At 37.2% G+C, this 24,459-nt stretch overlaps 1 protein-coding gene and 1 pseudogene across 1 annotated transcript in view; one reads left to right on the top strand and one right to left on the bottom strand.

The window, feature by feature from the left end:
• Positions 1-24,459, top strand: part of NRG4 (neuregulin 4) — a 58,744-nt gene that overhangs the window by 32,476 nt on the left and 1,809 nt on the right. The window contains exon 2 of the mRNA XM_027569219.1: positions 13,932-14,078. Coding sequence (XP_027425020.1) covers positions 13,932-14,078 — 147 coding nt within the window. The remainder of the gene's footprint in view (positions 1-13,931; positions 14,079-24,459) is intronic.
• Positions 4,547-5,574, bottom strand: LOC113908662 (annotated as a pseudogene).

Genomic DNA, 24,459 nt, shown 5'->3' on the forward strand with positions numbered 1-24,459 from the left:
CTTGTCATTTGCAATGATGTGTATAGAACTAGGGGGTATTATGCTAAGTGAAATAAGTCAGTCAGAGAAAGACAAATACCCTATGATTTCACTCATGTGGAATTTAAGAAACAGAACAGATGAACATAGGGGAAGGAAAGGAAAAAGAAAATAACATAAATACAGACAGAGAGGCAAACCATGAAAAACTAGTCTCTTAATTCTAGGAAACAAACTGAGGATTGCTGGAGGGGAGGTGGGTGGTGGGTGGAGTAATTGGCTGAAGGGCATTAAGGAGGGCACTTGATGTAATGAGCACTGGGTGTTGTATGCAACTGAGGAATCACGAAATTCTACCCCTGAAACTAATAATACATTAGATCTTAACTAACTTGAATTTAAATTAAAAAAAAAGGAAAACCTTTTCTTGCAGCATATACTATTTTTTAACACAATGGCTCTAAAACTCCAAACAGATGTCAAACGCAAACTACAATTTCCAGGACACTCATTTTAATTAAGACTATCACATAGACTTATCTCTTACATTTTTAAAAATAATTTATATAGTTATTGAAATGTATATCCTTTAACCATTGGGCAGGAAAACTGAAAACACAGCTGTGAGAATTATACTCCACAGTAAATACTTTTGTACTTGTACTGAATTCTCATGTCACTGAGAACCTTAACCTAGTCTAAGACAGTTGAGATAACTTACAACTCTCACTTTTTGGGGAACATTTTTTGGTACTTCAGTCAGGGGCTGAGGGAATTTTATTCTAAAATTAGGGCTAGAATTTAAACTTCCAACACTCCCATCCCCAGGTAACACAATTAAGAATATTCAGAAACCCTGATACCTCTTAGATCTTCAACATTTCAGAGTTAGGCCTGATAAGTCACATTTGAAAAATAATGACTAATATAGAAATTAATGGTCTATACTGATCTTTAGGTTTTATATTTACAGTATTGTCCAGGAAAAATTAAATGAAAAATGTTATACCAATTATTTTCCAAGGTCTATTTGAGATGTCTGCTTATTAAGACTTATAGCTATCCAAAGGTAAACGATTGCCCTCTAAGATTATACTACTTCTTGTAGAGCTAATAGTAAAGTACATCAACCCAAATCTTATGAAAGCAGCACATCCTTAGCAGTAATTAATATGTAACAAGTATCAACATTAGTGATTTGAATATAAAAATTTATTTTTAAGTCAAAATATGTAACAAATAAAACCTACAGAAAGGAGAGGAGTCCAAGATGGTGGAGGAGTAGGAGGAGACCTTAATTTTGTCTGGTCCCAGGAATTCAGCTAGACCGCTATCAAATCATTCTGAACACCTGTGTACTCAACTAGAGATCTAAGAAAAGAATAGCTACAACACTACAAACAGAAAAGCAACCACTTTCTGCAAGAATGACAAGACGGAAAAACTCACTTCAAAAAAGAGAACAAGAGGCAGTACTGACTGCCAAGGACCTAATCAGTGTGGACATAAGTGAGATGTCAGAACTAGAGTTCAGAATAACGTTTATAAAGATACTAGCTGGGCTTGAAGAAAGCATAGAAGACACTAGAGAATCTCTTTCTGGAGAAATAAAAGAACTAAAATCTAACCAAGTTGAAACCAGAAAGGCCGTTAATGGGAAGCAATAATAAATGCAGGCTCTAACTACTAGGGTAAGTGAGGCAGAAGAGAGAATTAGTGATATAGAAGACCAAACGATGGAGAATAAAGGAGCTGAGAAAAAGAGAGGTAAACAACTACTGGATCACAAGAGGAGAATTCAAGCAATAAAGTGAAACCATATTAGAATAATTGGGATCCCAGAAGAAGAGGAAAGAGAGAGGGTCAGAAGGTATATTGAAGCAAATTATAGTGGTGAACTTCCTTACTCTGGGGAAGGGAACAGGCATCAAAGTCCAGGAGGCACAGAGAACCCCCCCTCCTCAAAATCAAAAACAGGTCAGTACCCCAGCAAATAATAGTGAAACTTGCAAATCTTAGAGACAAAGAGAAAATCCTGAAAGCAGCTTGGGACAAGAGGTCCAAAACCTACAACAGTAGAAACATTAGTTGGCAGCAGACCTATCCACAGAGACCTGGCAGGACAGAAAGTACTGGCATGATATATTCAGGGTGCTAAATGAGAAAAATATGCAGCCAAGAGTGCTTTATCCAGCTAAGATGTCATTCAAAAAAGGAGTGATAAAAATCTTCCACGACAAACAGAAACTAAGAATTTGCGATCACCAAACCAGCCCTGCAAGAAATATTAAAAGGGATCCTCTAAGGAAAGAGAGAGCTCAAAGTAACATATACCAGAAAGGAACAGAGACAATATACAGAAACAGTGACTTTAGAGGTAATACAATGGCACTAAATTCATATCTTTCAGTAGTTACTCTGAGTGTAAATGGACTAAATGCCCTGATCAAAAAACACAGGGTATCAGATTGAATAAAAAAGCAAGACCCATCAGTATGCTGTCTGCAAGAGACTCATTTTAGACCCAAAAACCCCTCCAGATTCAAAGTGAAGGAGTGGAAAACCATTTATCATGCTAATGGACATCAAAAGAAAGCTGGGGTGGCAATCCTTATATCAGACAAATTAGATTTTAAAACAAAGACTACAATAAGAGATGAGAAAGGACATTATGTCATACTTAAAAGGTCAATCCAACAAGAAGATCTAACAATTGTAAATATTTATGCCCTTAACATGGGAGTAGCCAAATATATGAGCCAATTAATAACAAAATCAAAGAAACACATCAATAATAATAGATGTGGATGGAACTAGAGGGTATTATGCTAAGCAAAATAAGTGAATCAGAGAAAGACAATTATCATATGATCTTACTGATATGTGGAATTTGAGAAGGCAGAGGATCATAGGGGAAAAATGAAGACGAAACCAGAGAGTGAGACAAACCATAAGAGACTCTTTTATATATATATATATTATTTTATCATGTTAGTCACCATACAATACATCATTAGTTTTTGATATAGTGATCCATGATTCATTGTTTTCATATAACACCCAGTGCTCCATGCAATACGTGCCCTCCTTAATATGCATCACTTGGCTAACCCATCCCCTCATCCCCCTCATAAAGACTCTTAATCTCAGGAAACAAACTGAGGTTTGCTGGAGTGAGGGGGTGGGAGGGATGGAGTGGTTGGGTTATGGACACTGGGATGGGTATGTGCTATGGTGAGTGCTATGAATTGTGTAAGACTGATGAATCACAGACCTGTATCCCTGAAGCAAATAATACATTGTATGTTAATAAAAGAAAAATGTGCAGAAAACATGAACAGACATTTCTGCAAAGAAGACATCCAAATGGCCAACGGGCACATGAAAAGGTGCTCAACATCACTCAGCATCAGGGAAATACAAATAAAAATCACAATGAGATACCACCTCACATCAGTCAGAATGGCTAAAATTAAAGGTCAGGAAATGACAGATGTTGGTAAGAATGTGGAGAAAGGGGAACCCTCTTACACTATTGGTGGGAATGCAAGGATGTGCAGCTACTCTGGAAAACAATATGGAAGTTCCTCAGAAAGTTGAAATAGAGCTACCCTAGGACACAGCAATTGCACTACTAGGTATTTACCTGAAAGATACAAATGTAGTGATCTGATGGCACACCTGCACCCCAATGTTCGTAGCAGCTTGTCCACAATGGCCAGACTATGGAAAGAGCCCATATATCCATCGACAGATGAATGGATAAAGAAGATGTGGTATATATATACAATGGAATATTATGCAACCATCAAAAAATGAAATCTTGCCATTTGCAATGACATGAGTGGAACTAGAGGGTATTACGCTAAGTGAAATAAGTCAACCAGAGAAAGACAATTATCATATGATCTCACTGATATGTGGAATTTAAGAAACAATACAGAGGATCATAGAAGAGAGGAAAAAATAAAACAAGGAAACCAGAGAAGTAGACAAACCATAAGAAACTCTTAATCATAGAATACAAACTGAAGGTTGCTGGAGGGATGGGGAGGTAGAGGGATCAGGTAACTGGGTGATGACATCAAGGAGGGCATGCAATGGAATGAGCACTGGGTATTTCTGTACCTCTGAAAACAACAATACATTATATGTTAATTAATTGAATTTAAATAAAACAAATTTTTAAAAACCTACAGAAAGCAAATTTTCCCATCACAATCTATTGCCTTACAAAATAATATTTTGAAAATACATTCCTTCAGGGGCGCCTGTGTGGCTCAGTCAGTTAAGCAGCTGCCTTCGGCTCAGGTCATGATCCCAGTGTCCTGGGATCGAGCCCTGCATGGGGCTCCCTGCTCAGCGGAGAGTCTGCTTCTCCCTTTCCCTCTGCCTGCCTGCTGCTCCCCCTGTTTGTGGTTTCTTTCACTATCTCTCTCTCTTTGTCATATAAATAAATAAAATCTTAAAAAAAAAACACATTCCTTCAGTCATTATAGAGTTCCTAAAATACAAAAGAAATTCAATTTGTAAGAAATTCCAGTAGACCGGACAGTGTTGTCAGGACTTATATGTTGGTGGTTATGCTTTGATACATTCTGTGCCATCTACCTCCACCCATGCCACCTTACTCATAGTAACCTCCACTGCCTCCACCACCATGGCCATAACTACCCAAGCCACCTTGAGTACCATATCCTCCATTGTAATTTTTACATATTCTCATTCTTCAAACAGATCCATAACCTCCCTGATTATCCATTCCTTCTCTGCCATAGCCTCCCATTCCAGAACCTTCCTTTCCAGACCTGCCTCCAGGAGAATTCAAGAAAAGTTCAATGTATCAATGTTGCATGTTATTCTTATCTTTAGACATGGTGGCTACAGCATCTTCATGTGTCACAAATTCTATGTCTCCTTCTGTTGCTCTGCCATCAGCTGCCATATTGGTAGGCATTGTATTGGATTTAGTGCTGAGAAGAAATTCACAATGTCATTTTCAGCTGCATGAATAGGTGATCCTCTCATTGATACAAAATGACCACCATTACCAGCTCTGCCATAGCCATGTCCTCCCATACCTCTTCCATCTGTCATTCTGTCATCAAAGCCATCATTTCTATAGCCATAATTATTATAGCCACCATAGTCATCAACACCTCCATAACTGCCATCATATCCATCCCCTCCTGGTGGCATTCTGTCATACATACTTCCCTGCCCAGCTCTATAATACCCACCTTTTCCTCCTAGTGGTCTTATGGTCCTGATGGCTAGCCCACCAATCTTCTTGGTGGATCATAAAATCCTTGATTTCATTCCTGCCATTTCTGAAGATCTCAATATACCTGTGCCCTATTCTTTCCTTGTGTTTCCCTAGAGCATTTTCTGCTGTCTCCTTTGAAGCAAATTGCAGGAAGGCCTCCTTGTGCTTCTCTCCTGGTAGTCCATCCTCAGTGTTACTCCATTTGGCATGATTTTCAACCATTGAAAGGACTGAACTTTTTCTTCTTTGCTGCAATCAAATGGCAGTCCAAGTTGTACCATCCCATCATTAGCATGATTTGGACTATTATGTGTCATAACCCAATCCATCTCAGTCATGTTTGATTTAAATGCCTGTCAGGCAACAGTAGCACTGACTCCAGTGCTTGCAGGGTCCAGTCGTGAAGAGGAATAAGTGGCTCTTCTCATGGAGCACTGGCACAACTTTATCCCAACCATTTCCATTGGTGGCCCACATGCATCCTTTATGTGACTTCTTAAAATTGTAAAAATAAGTATGTTCATTAATATGGTCCAAAGCTATAACCTTAAGCAAAAGTAGCTTAGGGGCACCTGAGTGGCTCAGTCGTTAAGAGTCTGCCTTCGGCTCAGGTCATGATCCCAGGGTCCTGGGGTCGAGCCCCACATCAGGCTCCCTGCTCGGCGGGAAGCCTGCTTCTCCCTCTCCCACTCCCCCTGCTTGTGTTCCTGCTCTTGCTCTCTCTCTCTCTCTGCCAAATAAATAAATAAAATCTTTAAAAAAACAAAAACAAAAAAGTAACTTAAAGATTAAGGGCTTAATGGATATTATTTAATTCAATTTAATATCAGTCTAAGGCTTTAAGAAACCTTGGATATGATCTACTATAAAATGTAAATACTATAAAACATTATGATTGAAATAAGATATTTGTCAGATCAGTTATCCAACTCAGTTGAACACAGTTTTATGTTTTTCCTAGATTTTAATAATGTGCAGGAGTACTATTAACTTATTTAATCAGTAAACCTGTATTAAGTTTAGGGAAAACAAACCCTAGTAGAATAAGATATATTGAAAGTTATATTTAACAGTGACAAAAGGTATAGCTGTTTTTATTAAGCCAAAGTCCTAAGTTAGTTTTGTTTACCACAAATTTACTAATATGAACTTGGATTCTTCAAATATTTTTTATTGTCACTGGAAGTAATTTTATATAAGTTTAGCACATTAAAATCATCAGAGGTTCACTTTCCTATTCTGGAAATTTTAGGAATATTGAATTTATATAAGAGCTTATTTATCTCTTTAAGTCAATTTGAACAGAACTTTAAGAAACTCTGGAGACAGGAAGACATTTCATACTCACTGAGAGGTAAAGACCTTTCTATGTGATAGAAATGGAGAGAACTTATATCTTCAGATCTATAACTTTGGCACAGGTCAAGAGTCAACAGAAACATAAAATTTTACTCATAAATAACAAAGAGGTATTCTCCTTCCCAGTGCATATGAAATTTTTAATTGATTTGAACCTAAAATTTTAATAAAATCCAACAAACCAGATGCCCTGTCATCTTTCACCTAATAGAGAATAGATCCCTGTCATCCATTTACAGAGATCATCAGATTATGAAACTCTAAAACCAAACTACTTATCAGTGTTCTTACTAATGGAAAATAACAGTAGTAAGTGAACCACCACCACCACAACAACAAAACCATAAAATTAGTAAATAGAGGAAAAAGCTAGAGAAACAGGGAGCCTGTAAATTTTAAGTTCTATTCTTGCTTGGAATTCACCTCTGGGAGCCAGGAAAAGACATGCCTGGGCTTTAGCTGTGTAGGAGGAGCACTTCTCTGGGAACTTTGTTTATCTAGCTCTGCTAGATGACTCCATCTCAGTGGAGGACCTTCAAAACTGGTAAAAAATAAATTTTTATGGAAGGAAATATGATTTCCTTAAAAATATAAAATTAATACATATCAAAGATATACTTAATTAATTAATGAGGGAACAGTAAGATATTACAACTGACTCAAAGGAGAATTCAAACAAACCACACATACAGGTGATCAGACATGTTGAAGTGAATTTGCAAATAGATATAGGTTAATATACACAGGGCAATGTGTTGTATTATTTGGATAAATTTATTTTGCATTAGAATAAGTTCTAAACAATATACAAAGTTGTAAAATAACTCAAATACAGTGAAAAGCACAGGCCCCTATCAAATCAGGTAACCCAAGAAGGTACATTAGACTGGACACCTAGTAGTCTTTTTTCTTGTCTATTTCAGTCTTTCCCTAGAGAACAATTCAGGCAGCAGCCCTTTCTGGCTTTTGTCCTCTTGGCCAGTTTAGACAAATGTTAGCCAGCCCCTAATCTTTCAACCACCCATCTAGAACCTTCTAGATTCTTGGAGCAAGGTTAGGGGAATAGGGTTTGTCTGCACCTATCTTTGCTTCACTAGCTGGATGAGGCCTTTACTTGTTGCTTCACTTTCCTCCATCCATCTTGTAATCACCTTGGAGCCAAAATGCATAGTGTGGAGGTGGAGCTTTGTGATAGAAGGTTTAACTTGGCAAAGGGATATTTGTTGGAATAGTTACCCAGAGTGATTTAGTAAGCTCTGATTCCCTGAGCCTGATCACCAGAATTTTCCCAGAGGGGCATTCCAAGAAGTATCTGCCTACACAGCCACAAGCTCAGACCAGGGAAGGTCGCCGCTTCCTTGGCTGAGGCCAAGTTCCATCCCCTAACCACAGAGTAGCATTCCCACTGTTGGATAGGTGGAGTCATCATTTGTCAGGTGATAAAAGACTGAATGCTATTTGAGAGGCTGTTTAAGGAGTACAAACATGGGTAATGTGCGAAAGGATAATTATTCAAAAGTAAAATGATTGAAGTTTGATGATTACTTACAATTGGAAAACGCAAGAAAACCAACATTTATCGTGCTTCTTCATTTGGCATGTTGCCTCATTTAATTATATATTTTATTTGTGTCTGTCAGCAGTTTTGCTGGGCCTCACTATATGTTTTATTAAACTCAGTTACCAAAAGGAATTGTCTGGATTTTATGAGTCATTTTATTAACCACAGAAAATTTTTAAAGTTTTTTTAAGGTCATTTGGTTATAAGATAGGGTGAGTCTTGGCACTCTTTATAAATAAGACTTCTGTCTTTTCATCTCTAAATTTACTGGAGGGTTGTGGTTCAAAGAAAAAAAGTTCAAATGCTACTGTGATATTAATCACAACAAAGTCCTCTTTACTTTGACTTTTGGCCATATACTTTGTTAAACAGCAGAATTTAGACTAATCTTTAGAACATTGTTACAAAGAGGAAATAACATCTTTGAAGCTTATAATAGAAGAGCATTTGCAAATGCATAAAACAACTGCTCTTTTTAGCTATGCATTTTGTTAGCACTTTTCATAGTAATAACCTTACTTCTGATAAAGATTGTTCATTAGTATTCTCCACAGAAACAATTGATACATCTTTCTTGACTTTACCATGCTTACACGAAAAGTTATAAGAGGATAAATCCTGAAACTTCACATTTTTTCAGAGCAGACTCTATGCTTATCAAACATGGTGGGATATGGTTATGAAACAGTGGAAACATTCCTTCTCTCTTAGGTCTGCTTGTCGTCTGAGTTTGTCTTACTGATTTGTGTCATTTGTCCAAAAGTAGAAAACACTCTTCAGAATTAACTTGGGTTAGCTTATTGCTGTTCTAGGAAGCAGAGTGCCAATGAAAGACAACATATATCCTTCTTTAAAGCTCCTTCATTTTCTTATTTGTTGCATAATAAAGTTATATCAGATTATGCATTTGCTTCTGAATTTTCACTACTCTTTTAGTGTCTTTATCATCCACCATTTCCATTGGAATGCGGCTGAAAAATATCCCAGTTTCTCATCAGTAAGATTTTACTTTTAACATAGGAAGACCATGCAAAGTGACAACTGTGACTTTTGCCCAGCTCTAATACTTAACTTTTTTTGTCAGGAAGTGAACTGATGCTGGCTTCTCTTTGTCTTATTCCAAGTTGGGGCATGAGATTTTTCCCTGCATTAGAAGGTTGTTGAGACCTGAAGCCTGGGAAGGTAAGATCCCAGCATGAATACTATCCATTTAAAACTGTGGTTTAGTTGAGTGTCCGGTGATTTAAGAGCATCAGTCTTTCCAGCTGTAGTTTATAATCTCACTATTTGTTCACACGCTTCCTTTATTCATTGTGCTTTAGCTTGTTTCAGTGAATATAATGTTTCAAATTTTCAATGGTTTACTTAAGCTAAAAAAATAGCTTTTCACAATAAAACTACAATAATACTCTACAAAATAAAAAATGTGAATTATTCTTTGTGCAATGTTTTATCCATTTATATTCAGATATAATCTGTAGTCCATTTCAGCATATGAATTATGTGGTTAAAGTCAGTCTTGAAAGAATCTAATAGATTTTGCTTTTAACTTAGATTATACTTACACATTTGAAATATAGTAATTATTGGTATTTTATGGGGCTAATAATCATATAAATATGACATAAAATGCAATTTTTGCAGGATTGAATATTAGCTAAGTATTTGTAGGTAGTGTTAAGAATCTAGTAAATGCTTAGTGAAGTTACAGTTATAGGACTAGCTAATAAAAGAGGGAAGGGTCATGAATCAGTCTTCCTTTAACAGTTCTTTCTTCTAAAAATCTTGTAGGAGCTTTGTAGGATGTTGGCATGTTTGTGTATTGTTACATGTCCTAGACTACTAAAGAGATCCAAGCTCATGTTATCAGTTCATGTTTCTTGAACACTCAGTTTTATTTTATTTTTGTTTTTTTTTTTTACCATTTTCATGGGTTTCAGATTGAACTTTGATTACTACAGAGGATTGGTTAAGTGTAAGTCAATTTTGGCATATGCAAATATTGTACTTCTACTTTCCAGAATAGATTATTCCAAGTAAAGTGATGTTGACATTGAGCCTCTATTTGGTTAGTGAACTATTCTATAATATAAACTTGTTTCTGAGAAATATAATAATAAACATAAACATAAACATTTATTAGTCGCCATGCTCTTAGTCTTTTCTGGTTATAATTTTTCTTAGGCATCATATTCTCTGTAGTCCAATATGGGATGTAAACATGGCCTTTATAAAGTCACTAATTTCAGTTTCACTGGTATAGTGTGTTTCACCATTCAGAGCACTTTTAGACATTGTTTGATTCTGATAATAACCCTATGAAATAGCTAAAGCAGGTGTTGTTATTTTTATTTTACAGAGTCTTAGAGAGTTTAAGTGACTTGCCCAAGGGCAGACAGCCAACAAGTACAAGTGTGGGGTCAAGAAATCAGTTTTTTCGAAAAACAAACTGAGGGTTCTAGAGGGGAGGGGGGTGGGGGGATGGGTTAGCCTGGGGATGGGTATTAAAGAGGGCACATTCTGCGTGGAGCACTGGGTGTGATGCACAAACAATGAATCATGGAACACATCAAAAACTAATGATGTAATGTATGGTGATTAACATAACAATAAAAAATTAAAAAAAAATAAAAAATATAATCCTATCACAAAAAAAAAAAGAAATCAGTTTTTTCTACTTCACAGTTGAATACCCTTCTTTCCTTCCTTCCTTCCTTCCTTCCTTCCTTCCTTCCTTCCGATTTTATTTATTTGTTTGACAGAGAGAGAGAGAGCACAAGCAGGGGGAGCTGCAGGCAGAGGGAGAGGGAGAAGCAGACTCCCCACAGAGCAGGGAGCCTGATGCAGGGCTGGATCCCAGGACCCTGGGATCATGACCTGAGCCGAAGGCAGTCACTTAACTGACTGAGCCACCAGGTGCCCCTACTCTTTCTTGAAGCTAAATGCACTGTATTTGTTTACATGATTAGAAACTTGGTTCTTTTATCATGGTAAAGGTCTCAAATGTGTAAAAACTTACCTTAAATGCCGTAGAAGCTAATGAATTTATTTCATGTCCAGTGTACTGAACATAGCCTCTGTGGTTAGGGACAGATTATTGGTGGTATTCAGCCAGAAAACCAATACATATGGCTTGTATTCTGAGTTTGGGAATTTCTCACCTAGGTGAGCATTTATGTCTATTCCAGCATTCATCTTTCAATTCCAGGAGAATGTACATGATCCTTAGTGCTTGGTGTTCACCTCATCAGGTGTCACAACTCTTTGCTACTTGGTGGTCTGTGCAGAAGTGAGGTCTAGAAATAATTTAGCAAGACAGTTGCATAAAGATTGAGGGCTACTTTGTTACTTGTAAAATGCTGGTGCAACACCTTACCTTTCATTTTGCTTCAACTAGTAATACCAGTTGCCTGTCTGATCTTAATTCTCCCTATTTATCCATAAAGTTATTGATTAACTGTGTTGGCCTGAAATTTGATATTTATGTTATAACTGAGGTTGTTACATTTTCATAAATGAGCTCAAGCTTTAAAAGTAGAATCCAGAGGTGCCTGGCTGGCTCAGTTGGAAGAGCAACTCGGGGTTGTGAGTTTGAGCCTCACGAGGGTGTAGGGATCACTTAAAAATTTTTTTTTAAATCTTAAAAAAGAAAGTTGGATCATTGGTGGGCTGTTCACTTTTTTGCATGATAAATATCTAAGTATTTTAAATTAATTTTTAAGTCAACATTCCTACTTCTTTAACATAATATTTAAATTTCTCTTTGCTTTTCTCTAAATTCTGATTTAACTAGTTAAAAAGTGAGAGTTGTTTTTCCTTGACATTATTTAAAGATAGCATCATGTTTTTACTTTCCCACAAGAGTATGTATTTGCTTTGCCCTGCTGTAAGATAACAAAATGACATTCTAGTGTTGGTTTCCTTTATATTCCTTTTTTTGTTTGCTTACAAGCTGATTTGACTACTAAGTTTATATTTATACCATTCCCTTGACTCCTTCCAACTCAAAGTATTTACTGTCCAGGTAAAACATTTATAGTTAGGTCCATTGGCTACTTTGCATCTTCTCCTTGAAGTTCAATTGTACTTATGGCAGTTTCTATGTTGACTTTCCAGGTGTGTGTGTGTGTGTGTGTGTGTGTGTGTGTGTGTGTGTGTGTGTGTGTGTGTGTGTGTGTATGTATTCCCCTTTGTGGATTCCCCTTTTGAGAAGTGGAATGTGGGGCTGTAGGAGAAAAGTTATTTTCAATTAAATTTTGTTCTTCTCACACTTATTTATTTGACTTAGTTTATGGAAAAATAAGTATTTTCTATTTAGGTAATTTGTGTTTTCCCAAAATATTTTTACTTTCATTTCAGTTTGCCACTCATGTTCTATCCTAACCTTTCCTTTCTGTGTCTCAACTCCATCTTTACAGTAGTTTGAGAGAATGAGACTGCTTTTTTGCTCAAACTGATACCCTATAACAATAACACTACTACCTCACAGTGGGTAAGGCTTGGGGTTCATAAAACATGTTTGATATGTAGATTTAAGTAAAATTGATATATTTTGTGCTGTATCTTGGTGTTTTATTCTCTCCTTTATATGTATATTGCTTTTTAGCTTATCACATTATTTAGTAATTAGTTCACTGAAGTGGAGAAAAGGAGATAAATCAACATTTCTAACTGTGGTAATACCAGCATGAAGAAGAAAAATACATATATATATATACACACACATGCATACAGACATATACTTTTTTATACTAAAGTATTGCTAAGTGTAGTTTACTCCATAACTTATTGGGTTTAATAAACATTGGTGTATATTAAAATACTATTCTTTATTTTAACAGAAACTACAGAATAATGAAATTGATCTGATCCCAAACAGTGTCATTCTCATTAATCCATATCAATCTCTATGTTTTATAATTCTTTGAACATATTAACTAGGAAAAGGGAACTGATTTGTCTTATCAAAGATATGGTCCTTTTCCATATAGTTTTACGGAGTTGAAAGTAATTGCCTTTAAAACATTTGGTTAGCAGGGGCACCTGACTGGCTCAGTCAGTGGAGCATGTGACTATTGATCTCAGAGTTGTGAGTTCAAGCCGCACATTTGGTTATAGAGCTTACATTAAAAAAAAATTGCCATAAAATATTTGGTTGGCAAATGAAAATACCAAAAAATATTCTAGAAAAGGAAAGTAATAGGAAAGAGAACTACCAGATATTAAAATATATTATAAAGCAACAATATGGAAGCAGTGGGGTAGAAGATTATATGTGTAGATATGGAAGAATAGAAAGAAATGTTACTTATACAAATTGGACATATGTTAAAGGAGGCACTATTAAACAGTAGGAAAGAGAATTATTTAATAAATGGTGTTAGAATAACCAGCGATATTGAATAAAAATACATTTAAACCCACATCTATACCAGATATAACAAAGTAAATTTCAGATAAATTTAAGTGTGGATAATTACATCATTGAAAATCCAGAAGATAAAAGGACCAAATATTCTAGAATTTCTCTGGAGTTTCTAAGCAATTAGAAAATTGTAAAAGGAAGATTACAAAGATTAGATTACATATGCTAATTTCCTTTATTATAACTGTAACTCTGTGAACATTATAGGAAACCATGCCTATTCTATGTTCAAAACCTGGAAAATTAGTATTTTGTCTTCATACCAGCTGGAAACCTTTTGCTTTCTATATTAGTTAATAAGACAAAGAATGCAATTCTTTATCTAAAATTTTATTCTGTAGATGCATTGAAAATTATACAGGAGCTCGTTGTGAAGAAGTTTTTCTCCCAAGCTCCAGCATCCAAACTAAAAGTGACCTGTTTGCAGCTTTTGTGGCATTGACTCTTCTAGGAACTCTTATCATTGGAGCCCTCTACTTCCTTTTCAGGTAACCAAAATGAAACAAACTTTTGGGAAAAAAAGGTAGTTATTCTATTAAATAATTACTAGGTCCTTTAGATCTAGATATTTTTGCAGATAGTGTTTTCCATTCAAAGTTATCTCAAAAAGAATGAAATCTTGCCATTTGTAATGATTTTGATGGAACTAGAGGGTATTATGCTACGTGAAATAAGTCAGTCAGAGAAAGACAAACACCATATGATTTCACTCATATATTGAATTTAAGAAACAAAACAGATGAACATAGGGGAAGGGAAGAAAAAAGAAATTAAGATGAAAATAGAGAAGGCAGCAAATCATAGGAGACGCTTCATTCTAGGAAACAAACTCAGGGTCGTTGGAGAGGAGGTTGGTGGGAGTAAGGGGTAATTGGGTGATGGGCATTAAGGAGGGCACTTGATGTAATGAGCCGTGGGTGTTATATGCAACTTAGGAATCACTAAATTCTACCCCTGAAACTAATGATATCATGTGTGTTAACTAAATTGAATTTAAATAAAGAATTTAAAAAAAGAAAAAAAAATAAAGTTACCTCTCTAATACAGCTATTGTTACTAAATTACTAATTAATTTTTTAAAAAGATTTTATTTATTTATTTGACAGAGAGAGACACAGCGAGAGAGGGAACACAAGCAGGGGGAGTGGGAGAGAGAGAAGCAGGCTTCCCACTGAGCAGGGGACCTGACGCGGGGCTCAATCCCAGGACCCTGGGATCATGACCTGAGCCGAAGGCAGACACTTAATGACTGAGCCACCCAGGCTCCCCAATAAGTCATTTTTGAAATGGTTTTAAATAATCTCTATTTGTTCTTTGTTACTGTCATCAAACATTGACTCCTGTAAACTAGTTAGGTAGAGCCACATTTACTGAAGTGATCATGCCAAAATACCTAAATATTAGGGCTGGGTCTGTCTATCATCTAACTATCTATCTACCTACATACCTACCTATCTACCTATCTATTTTATTATTTTTTTGAGAAAGAGAGTGCAATGGGGGGGGAGGGATAAGGGGAGCGGGAAGAGAATCCTAAGCAGGCTCTGCACTCAGCACGGAGCCTGATGCTGGGCTCGATCTCACAACCCTGAGATCATAACCTGAACCAAAGTCAAGAGTCAGATTCTTAACTGACTGCACCACCAAGGCATCCCAGGGCTAAGTGTATTTAAAGTTAATTTTGAATGTGAAAGAAAGGAAACAACTTATATAACACTGTAAATATAAATTTAAGACCTATGGTTAATATATAAGGTCAGTTCTTTATTTAGTGCCTACTATGTGCTAGGCATTGTGCTAAACATAAAGAATACAGTAGTGAACAAGATAAGATAGACATGTTTGCTAACTTCAATGAGATTTAAATCAACTTGGAGAGAGGCAAATAAGGAGGCAGTTAATTTGGGTCTCCTTGTAACTCATAAGAAAGACAAATGGAAAAATTTTTCATATGAAGCAATGCAATATACAGGAGATTACTTTCACTTACTAGTTTTGGTCTTCAACTTTTTCTGAAATTTTGTGAAAATAAGTGAATATAGAATTTATTAAGTTTAGGAGTTACCTGGTATAACTTTTATCACTATTTATTAAATGCACCCTGTATGCTCTCATAGATACTTATGAAAATGGAGCTGAGGGTAATAATAAAAGAGGGCTTGAGAAGTTTATAGTCTAGGAAAAGGAATATATATGTAAAATTGTATTTCATAAAGTCCTTATTTCTGAATTACTTTTACCATAGAGTAATTAAATTGGAGAGAGATTGTGCTTTTAAAATATGTGGTAATTATATATTTTATTCCAAAATATATCATTTAAGTAATCTCATGTTTTATCTTTCATAATTTTAGCATTTGACTACTTCAGATAAAAAAATTAAATAGAAACCCATTGTATCAGATTGTATTTCCCAAAGATAGCTACAGTATCTCTCATTCCCACATACTCCTCTGCCTTGTGACCTTGCCACTCTTATATCAAGAGGTAGTTTATGTCTGAATCCTTGAATCTGGGCAGATATTAGGTCTGCTTTGATCAAGAATATTGTGGAACTGATGCTGTTCCAGTCTTTAAATGGTCTGGTATCTTCCACCTCCTGCCACTCATATTTGTGATGCTCTTTGAGAATCAGTTACCATGTTGTGAGAAGCCTAAACACCACGAAGAACCAGACTCAGCTGAGCTCCCAGATAACAGCCAATGTCAACCACCAGCAGTTTGAATGAGCTATCTCAGACAATCAACTCAGTTGAACTTTAGTAGATTGCAGACCTACCTGTCAGTTGACTGCAAGCAAAGACCCCAACCAAAAAATGCCCAGCTGTCAACCCACAGAACCATGAGAAAGAAATTGTTTTAATCCACTGAGTTGGTTCGATTTATTGTGCACTAGTAAATAACTAGAACACTCATGTTTGGAATTAGGTTTACTCTGACTTTAAATAATGTTTGGGAAAAAAGCTGAATAATGATTTATATATTTTTTCTATCCCTCTAAATATTTTGTCTAATATGCTAAGGAAAAGACCAACTGACTAATTCCCTCATTATTCACTCTAGTGTCAAATTAGAAAGATAGTATTTTATCTGTTACTGGTTGGATAATAAATAGTTTTTGTAACATCAGTCAGGATAGACTAGGTTTGGCTACTGTAATTATCAACCCTCACAATTTAGTGGCTTAATAATATAAGACCCATTCCCATTCATAGTATATAAATATTATAATTTGGCAGTCAGAGCTTTGCTACTCATAGTTACTTCAAGTCTCAAGCTAATGGAACAGCCACTATCTTGAATGATGTTGCCTGTGCTAGAGGGGAAAGAAGCTTTGAAGGCTGTCATACTTGTATTGATCTATCTGACCAGAATGAATTGCGTAGTCTTACTCAGTTGCAAGGGGTGTTAGGAAATGCAATTTGCTACCATATGCCTGTAAGATGGAGAGCTAAAATACATATCTTACATAATAAGCAAAGGATTTATTAGGAAATCTAATATTCTCCTACTGGGAATTGTAGAGTGATTTTTTTTTAATCCATAGAACTTTAATATTGCTGTAGTAGTCCAAAACTGAAAGTCCTATGCTAACCACTGAGTTGTGGAGAAAGGTGTTCAATGCCACTAAGCAACAAAGTTTCAGAGGAGACCTTCTAAGTCACAGTAGCCCTGTGGGCTTGAGCCAGAATTTGGCAATATTTCTAGTGTGAAGTACCCTATAGTAGGCTAAGCAATACCTGTTTGGTAGAAAGTATAGATAAGAGAAGGAAAAGAATACATAAGGAGAAGTGGTAATGAATGAAAGGGCAAAAGGAACCTGCAGTCACAGATATCATATGGGTTTGCATCATGAATTTGCAGTATGAATGTGGGTTTGGGGGGTTTGGGTGCTGAGAATGTAAAATAGTCTAGGTTTGTAGTGCTCCCAGGTGGTTGACAGAAACACATGTGAATTAATGCTTAAACACCCACTTTCATTCTGTATCTAGAAAAGTATCTCACAGTGTAAAAAGATTACCAAACAGAAAAGAAAAGAGGCACTATAAATCAGAACACACAAAAGAAGGAAGTAAAGAGGGAGGCAAGATGGCGGAGGAGTAGGGGACCCCGTTTCAACTGGTCCCCTGAATTTAGCTGGATATCTATCAAACCATTTTGAACACCCATGAAATCAGCCTGAGATATAAGAGTATATATCTGGAACTTTACAAGCAGAAAAGTGACTGCTTTTTGCAAGGTAGGACATATGGAGTCATGAATCTGTGGGGAGGTATCAGAAAGATAAACAGAAAGGGGAGGGAGCCTCCATAAGCTGGCTCCTGGAAAGTGATATAACACTGGAGTGCAAAATCGGAACCCTTAGAAATCTGCTCTAGTGAGAGACATCCCTCTCTGAAAGGGGCTCTGGAAATGAAAAGACAGAATTCTAGGTGGGGAATTATGGTCTCTGGATCTGAGGAGTCACAGAGTGAACTCAGTGCCTGAACCAGAGAGTACCCAAGCAGTGAAGCCGGGAAGCAGCTTATGGTCAGCGAGCACATGAGGAGACTCTCAGCTCAGGTCACTATAAACCGCGAGCTGGGCCAGTCAGTAAATCGCTCTTTTCCTGGGCAGCCTGAAAAGGACCGGAAACTGGGGACCGTTTACCATCCCCTAGGAGAGGTGAAACAGCTGTGCCTGCGACTAGGCAAAAGCTTGCAGGGCGATAGTGGCCTGGAAAGGACATTAGGGTGGCACCCAGACATGATCCAGGAGCTTTGGGTGCGTGCATGAGCCCACGGCCACTTTTGGTTTTAGAGTCAAAAGGGTTCTTGGTTTTTGGTGCATACAGAAGTGGAGACTGTGGTTTTTGGTGCATACAGAAGTGGAGACCATTTGTCCTGGAGAGTTTATTAAAGAGGGCAGACTGTGATCTTCCTGCTCTGGGCCAGAGGTCTGGGCACAGCCATTTTTGCTCTGATCCTTTTGAAGAGGCTTGGAAAACCTCCAGATAACAAAAGCCACACAGAGGACCAGTTTGCACTGAGCCCGTCCCCCTGACAGGGGCTGGGACAACTCTGCCCAGGCAGGGATACCTGAGAAACAGCATGGCAGGCCCCTCTCCCAGAAGACAGACTGGAAGAACAAGTGGACGACGAGCCTATGGAACCCACAAATCTGTAAAATTCCAATGCCAGGGGAAAATAGTATATTGAGCTCCAGGTGCTGCTTCATGACTCATTTATTTTTTGGATAAAATTCTCCTTTTCTTTCTTCTTTTTCTTACGCTTTTTCTCCTTTTTTTCTTTTTACCATCTTCCCATTTCAACTAGATGCTTATTATACCAACTTATATTTCATAGTCGCTTTTTAACTTACATTTTTTCACTTCTACATGTTATAGATATATGCTTCATTTTAGTACTTTTTTCACTCTATAAGTTCTATTTTCCTTGCAGTTTGGGGATGTAGTGTCTTCTAACACACAGACAAAATTCACCTAGGAGTACCCTGCTTTGTCCACACTGCGAGAATATTCTCTCTTCTCCTTCCCCCATTTTAAAATATTTTAATTTTATTTTTGTGTTTCATTTTGGCTTGCTTTGTTTTTCTGTGGTGGTTACTGACCACTCCAGATTTTTCTATGGTGCATCTTGGTTGGGTCATAGTTGATATTTTGGACTCTGTTCATTTGCCCAACCAGCGATCTCTGACCAGAATGACTAGAAGGAGGAACTCATGGGGAAAAAAAAAAGAACCCGAGGGAGTGTTCTCTGCCACAGAGCTAATCGATATGCATATAAGTAAGATGTCAGAGATAGAATTCAAGATAGCAATCATAAAGTTAATAGCTAGGCTTGAAAAAAGCATAAGTGACAATATAGAATCTCTAAGGCCGGAAATGAGATCTAATAAGGCCAAACTTAAAAATGCTATGAATGAGATGCAGTCTAAATTAGATATTCTAACAGCTCGGGTCAATGAGGTGGAAGAGAGAATAAGTGATCTAGAAGACAGGCTGATGGAAAGGAAGGAAATTGAAGAAAAGAGAGAAAAACAACTCATAACACCAAAGAGAGGCATAGAGAATTTAAAGATACATTGAAAAGGGTAGAGAGAGTGCTAGAAGGTATATTTGAGCAAATCATAGCTAAGAACGTCCATAATCTGGGGAAGGAAACAAGCATTCACATCCCAGAGGCAGAGAGGACTCCTCCCCAAATCAATAAAAATAGATCCACACCCTGACATATAATAGTGAAGCTTGCAAATCTTTAGAGCCAAAGAAGCTATCCTGAGAACAGCTAGGAGGAAGAGATTTCTTACATATGGAAGGAGGAACTTCAGAATAACATTAGATCTATCCACAGACACCTGAGAGGCTAGAAAGGGCTGGCAAGATATATTCAGGGTACTAAATGAGAAGAACATGCAGCCAAGAATACTTCATTCAGCAAGGCTGTCATTCAGAATGGAAGGAGAGAGAAAGAGTTTCCAGGACAGACAGAAACTCAAAGAATATGACCACAAAGGCAGCCCTGCAAGAAATATTAAAGGGGATACCGTAAGCGAAGGAAAACCCCAAGGGAAACAGAGACCATCTACAGAAAAAGTGACTTTACAGGTAATACAATGGCACTAAATTCATATCTTTCAGTAGTTACTCTGAATGTAAATGGGCTGAATGCTCCAATCAAAAGACACAGGGTATCAGATTGGATAAAAAATCAGGACCCATTCATATGCTGTCTACAAGAGACTCATTTTGAACCTAAAGACACCTCCAGATTAAAAGTGAAGGGATGTAGAACAACTTACCATGCCAATGGACCTCAAGAGAAAGCTGGGGTAGCAATTCTCATATTAGACAAATTAGATTTTAAACCAAAGACTGTAGTAAGAGATGTAGCGGGACAGTATGTCATACTTAAAGGGTCTATCCAACAAGAAGATATAACAATTGTAAATATCTATGCCCCCAACATGGGAACAGCCAATTATATAAACAATTAATAACCAAAATAAATAAACATAATATATTAATAGTAGGAGTCCTCAACACTCCACTCACAGCAATGGACAGATTAAGCAGAAGATCAACAAAGAAACAAGAGCCTTGAATGACACTTTGGACCAGATGGACTTCGTAGATATGTAGAGAACATTCCATCCTAAAACAACAGAACACTCTTTCTTCTCAAGTGCACATGGAACTTTCTCCAGAATAGATCACATATTGGGTCAAAAATCAGGTCTCAACCAACACCAAAAGATTGAGATTATTCCCTGCATGTTTTCAGATGACAATGCTTTGAAATTGGAATTCAATCACAAGAAGAAATTTGGAAGGAAGTCAAACACTTGGAGGTTAAAGAGAATCCGGTTAAAGCATGAATGGGTCAACCCAGAAATTAAAGAACTTAAACAATTCATTGAAACCAATGACAATGAAAATACATTGCTTCAAAACCTATAGGATACTGCAAAAGTGGTCCTAAGAGGGCAGTACATCACCATCCAAGCCTCTCTCAAAAAATTAGAAAAATTCCAAATGCACAAGCTAAACTTACACCTAAAGGACCTGGAGAAAACAGCAAATAAAACCTAAACCCAGTAGGAGAAGAGAAACAATAAAGTTTAGAGAAGAGATCAATGAAATAGAAACAAGAAGAACCGTAGAATGAAACTAGAAGCTGGTTCTTTGAATTAATATGATCGATAAACCTCTAGCCAGACTTATCTGAAACAAAAGAGAAAGGATCCAAATTAATGAAATCATGAATGAAAGGGGATAAATCACAACCAATACCAAAGATTTAGAGACAATTGTTGGAACTTATTACCAGCACCTATTTGCTAGCAAATTAGGCAATCTGGAAGAAATGGATGCATTCCTGGAATCTTATAAAATATCAAGACTGAAACAGGAAGAAATTTACCATCTGAACAGACCCATAACCAGCAAGGAAATTGAAGCAGTAATCAAAGCCCTCCCAACAAACAAGAGCCCAGGGCTAGATGGCTTCCCAGGGGAATTCTACCAAACATTTAAAGAAGAAATAATACCTGTTCTACTGAGGCTGTTTCAAAAACTAGAAATAAAAGGAAAACTTCCAAACACTTTCTGTGAGGCCAGGATTACCCTGATACCAAAACCAAAGACCCCACCAAAAAGGAGAATTACAGACCAATATCCCTGATGAATATGGATGCCAAAATTCTCAACAAGATCCTAGCCAATAGGACCCAACAATACATTAAAAGGATTATTCACCACGACCAGGTGGAATTTATTCCTGGGATACAAGTGTGGTTCAATTCGCTAATCAATCTACTTGATAGATCACAGTAACAAAAGAAGAGATTGATGCATAAAAAGCATTTGACAAAATACAGCATCCTTTTCTGATTAAAACTTTTCAAAGTATAGGGGTAGAGGGAACATACCTCAATTTCGTAATAACCATCTCTGAAAAGCCCACAGTGAATATCATTTTCTGTGGGGAAAAACTGAGAGCTTTTCCTTTATGGTCAGGAACGTGACAGGGATGCCCACTGTCACCACTATTGTTCAACATAGTACTAGAATTCCTAGCCTCAGCAATCAGACACAAAAAGAAATAAAAGGCATTCAAATTGGCAATGAAGAGGGGCACCTGGGTGGCTCAGTCGTTGAGCGTCTGCCTTTGGCTCAGGTCGTGATCCTGCGGTCCTGGGATCGAGCCCCACATCGGGCTCCCTGCTCGGCGGGGAGCCTGCTTCTCCCTTTCCCTCTCCCCCTGCTTGTGTTCCCTCTCTCGCTGTGTCTCTCTGTCAAATAAATAAAATCTTAAAAAAAAAACAAAAACAAATTGGCAATGAAGAAATCAAACTCTCTCTTCACAGATGACATGATACTTTATGTGGAAAACCCAAAAGACTCCACCCCCAAATTACTAGAACTCATACAGCAATTCAGCAATGTGGCAGGATACAAAAATCAATGCACAGAAATCGGTTGCATTTCTATACACTAACAATGTAGAAAGAGAAATTAAGTAATTGATTCCATTTACAATAGCTCCAAAAACTGTAAGATACCTTGGAATAAACCTAACCAAAGAGGTAAAGGATCTATACTCTAGAAACTACAGAACATTTATGAAAGAAATTGAGGAAGACACGAAGAGATGGAAAAACATTCCATGCTTATGGATTGGAAGAATAAACATTGTGACAATGTCTATACTCCCCAGAGCAATCTACACATTCAATGCAATCCCTTTCAAAATACCATCAATGTTTTTCACAGAGCTGGAACAAACAATCCTAAAATTTGAATGGAACCAGAAAAGACTCTGAATTGCCAGGGGAATGTTGAAAAAGAAAACTAAAGTTGGGGGCATCACAATGCCTGGCTTCAAACTATATTACAAAGCTGTGATCATCAAGACAGCATGGTATTGGGACAAAATCAGACACGTAGATCAATGGAACAGAGTAGAGACCCCAGAAATGGACCCACAACTCTATGGTCAACTAATCTTCGACAAAAGAGGAAAGCATATCCAATGAAAAAAAAAAGTCTCTTCAATAAATGGTGCTGGGAAAATTGGACAGCCACATGTAGAAGAATGAAACTGGACCATTCTCTTACACCATACACAAAGATAAACTCAAAATGGATGAAAAGCCTCATTGTGAGACAGGAATCCATCAAAACCCTAGAGGAGAACATAGGCAGTATCCTCTTCGACATCAGCCACAGCAACTTTTTTCAGGACACATCTCCAAAGGCAAGGGAAACAAACGCAAAAATGAACTTTTGGGACTTCAAGATAAAAAGCTTCTGCACAGCGAAGGAAACAGTCAACAAAACAAAGAGGCAACCCACGGAATGGGAGTGGATATTTGCAAATGACACTACAGATAAAGGGTTAATATCCAAGATCTATAAAGAACTTCTCAAATTCAACACTCAAAAAACAAATAATGACATACAAATGGCCAACAGACACATGAAAAAATGTTCATCATCATTAGCCATCAGGGAAATTCAAATCAAAAACCACACTGAGATACCACCTTACACCAGTTAGAATGGCAAAAATTAAGAAGGCAAGAAACATCAAATGTTAGGTTGTGGAGAAAGGGGAACCTTCTTACACTGTTGGTGGGAATGCAAGTTGGTACAACCACTTTGGAAAACAGTGTGGAAGTTCCTCAAAAAATTAAAAATAGAGCTACCCTATGACCCAGCAAGTGCACTATTGGGTATTTACCCCAAAGACAGATGTAGTGAAAAGAAGGGCCATATGCACCCCAATGTTCATAACAGCCATGTCCACAATAGTGAAACTGTGGAAAGAGCCGAGATGCCCTTCAACAGATGAATGGATAAAGAAGATGTGGTCCATATATACAATAGAATATTACTCAGCTGTCAGAAAGGATGAATACCCAACTTTTACATCCACATGGATGGGCCTGGAGGAGATTATGCTAAGTGAAATAAGTCAAGCAGAGAAAGTCCATTATCCTATGGTTTCACTTATTTGTGGAACATAAGGAACAGCATGGAGGACATTAGGAGAAGGAAGGGAAAAGTGAAGGGGGGGAAATCGGAGGGAGAGGTGAACCATGAGAGACTATGGACTCTGAGAAACAAACTGAGGGTTCTAGAGGGGAGGGGGGTGGGGGATGGGTTAGCCCGGTGATGGGTATTAAAGAGGGCATGTTCTGCGTGGAGCACTGGGTGTTATATGCAAATAATGAATCATGGAACACTACATCAAAAACTAATGATGTACTGAATGGTGACTAACTTAACACAATAAAATTAAATTAAAAAAAAGAGTAACATCCTTGAACAATTTTCAGATAGGGTTGCAATATGTTTGAAATTGT

The sequence above is a fragment of the Zalophus californianus genome, chromosome 6, assembly GCF_009762305.2.
Source record: "Zalophus californianus isolate mZalCal1 chromosome 6, mZalCal1.pri.v2, whole genome shotgun sequence".
Taxonomy (NCBI): Eukaryota; Metazoa; Chordata; class Mammalia; order Carnivora; family Otariidae; genus Zalophus; species Zalophus californianus.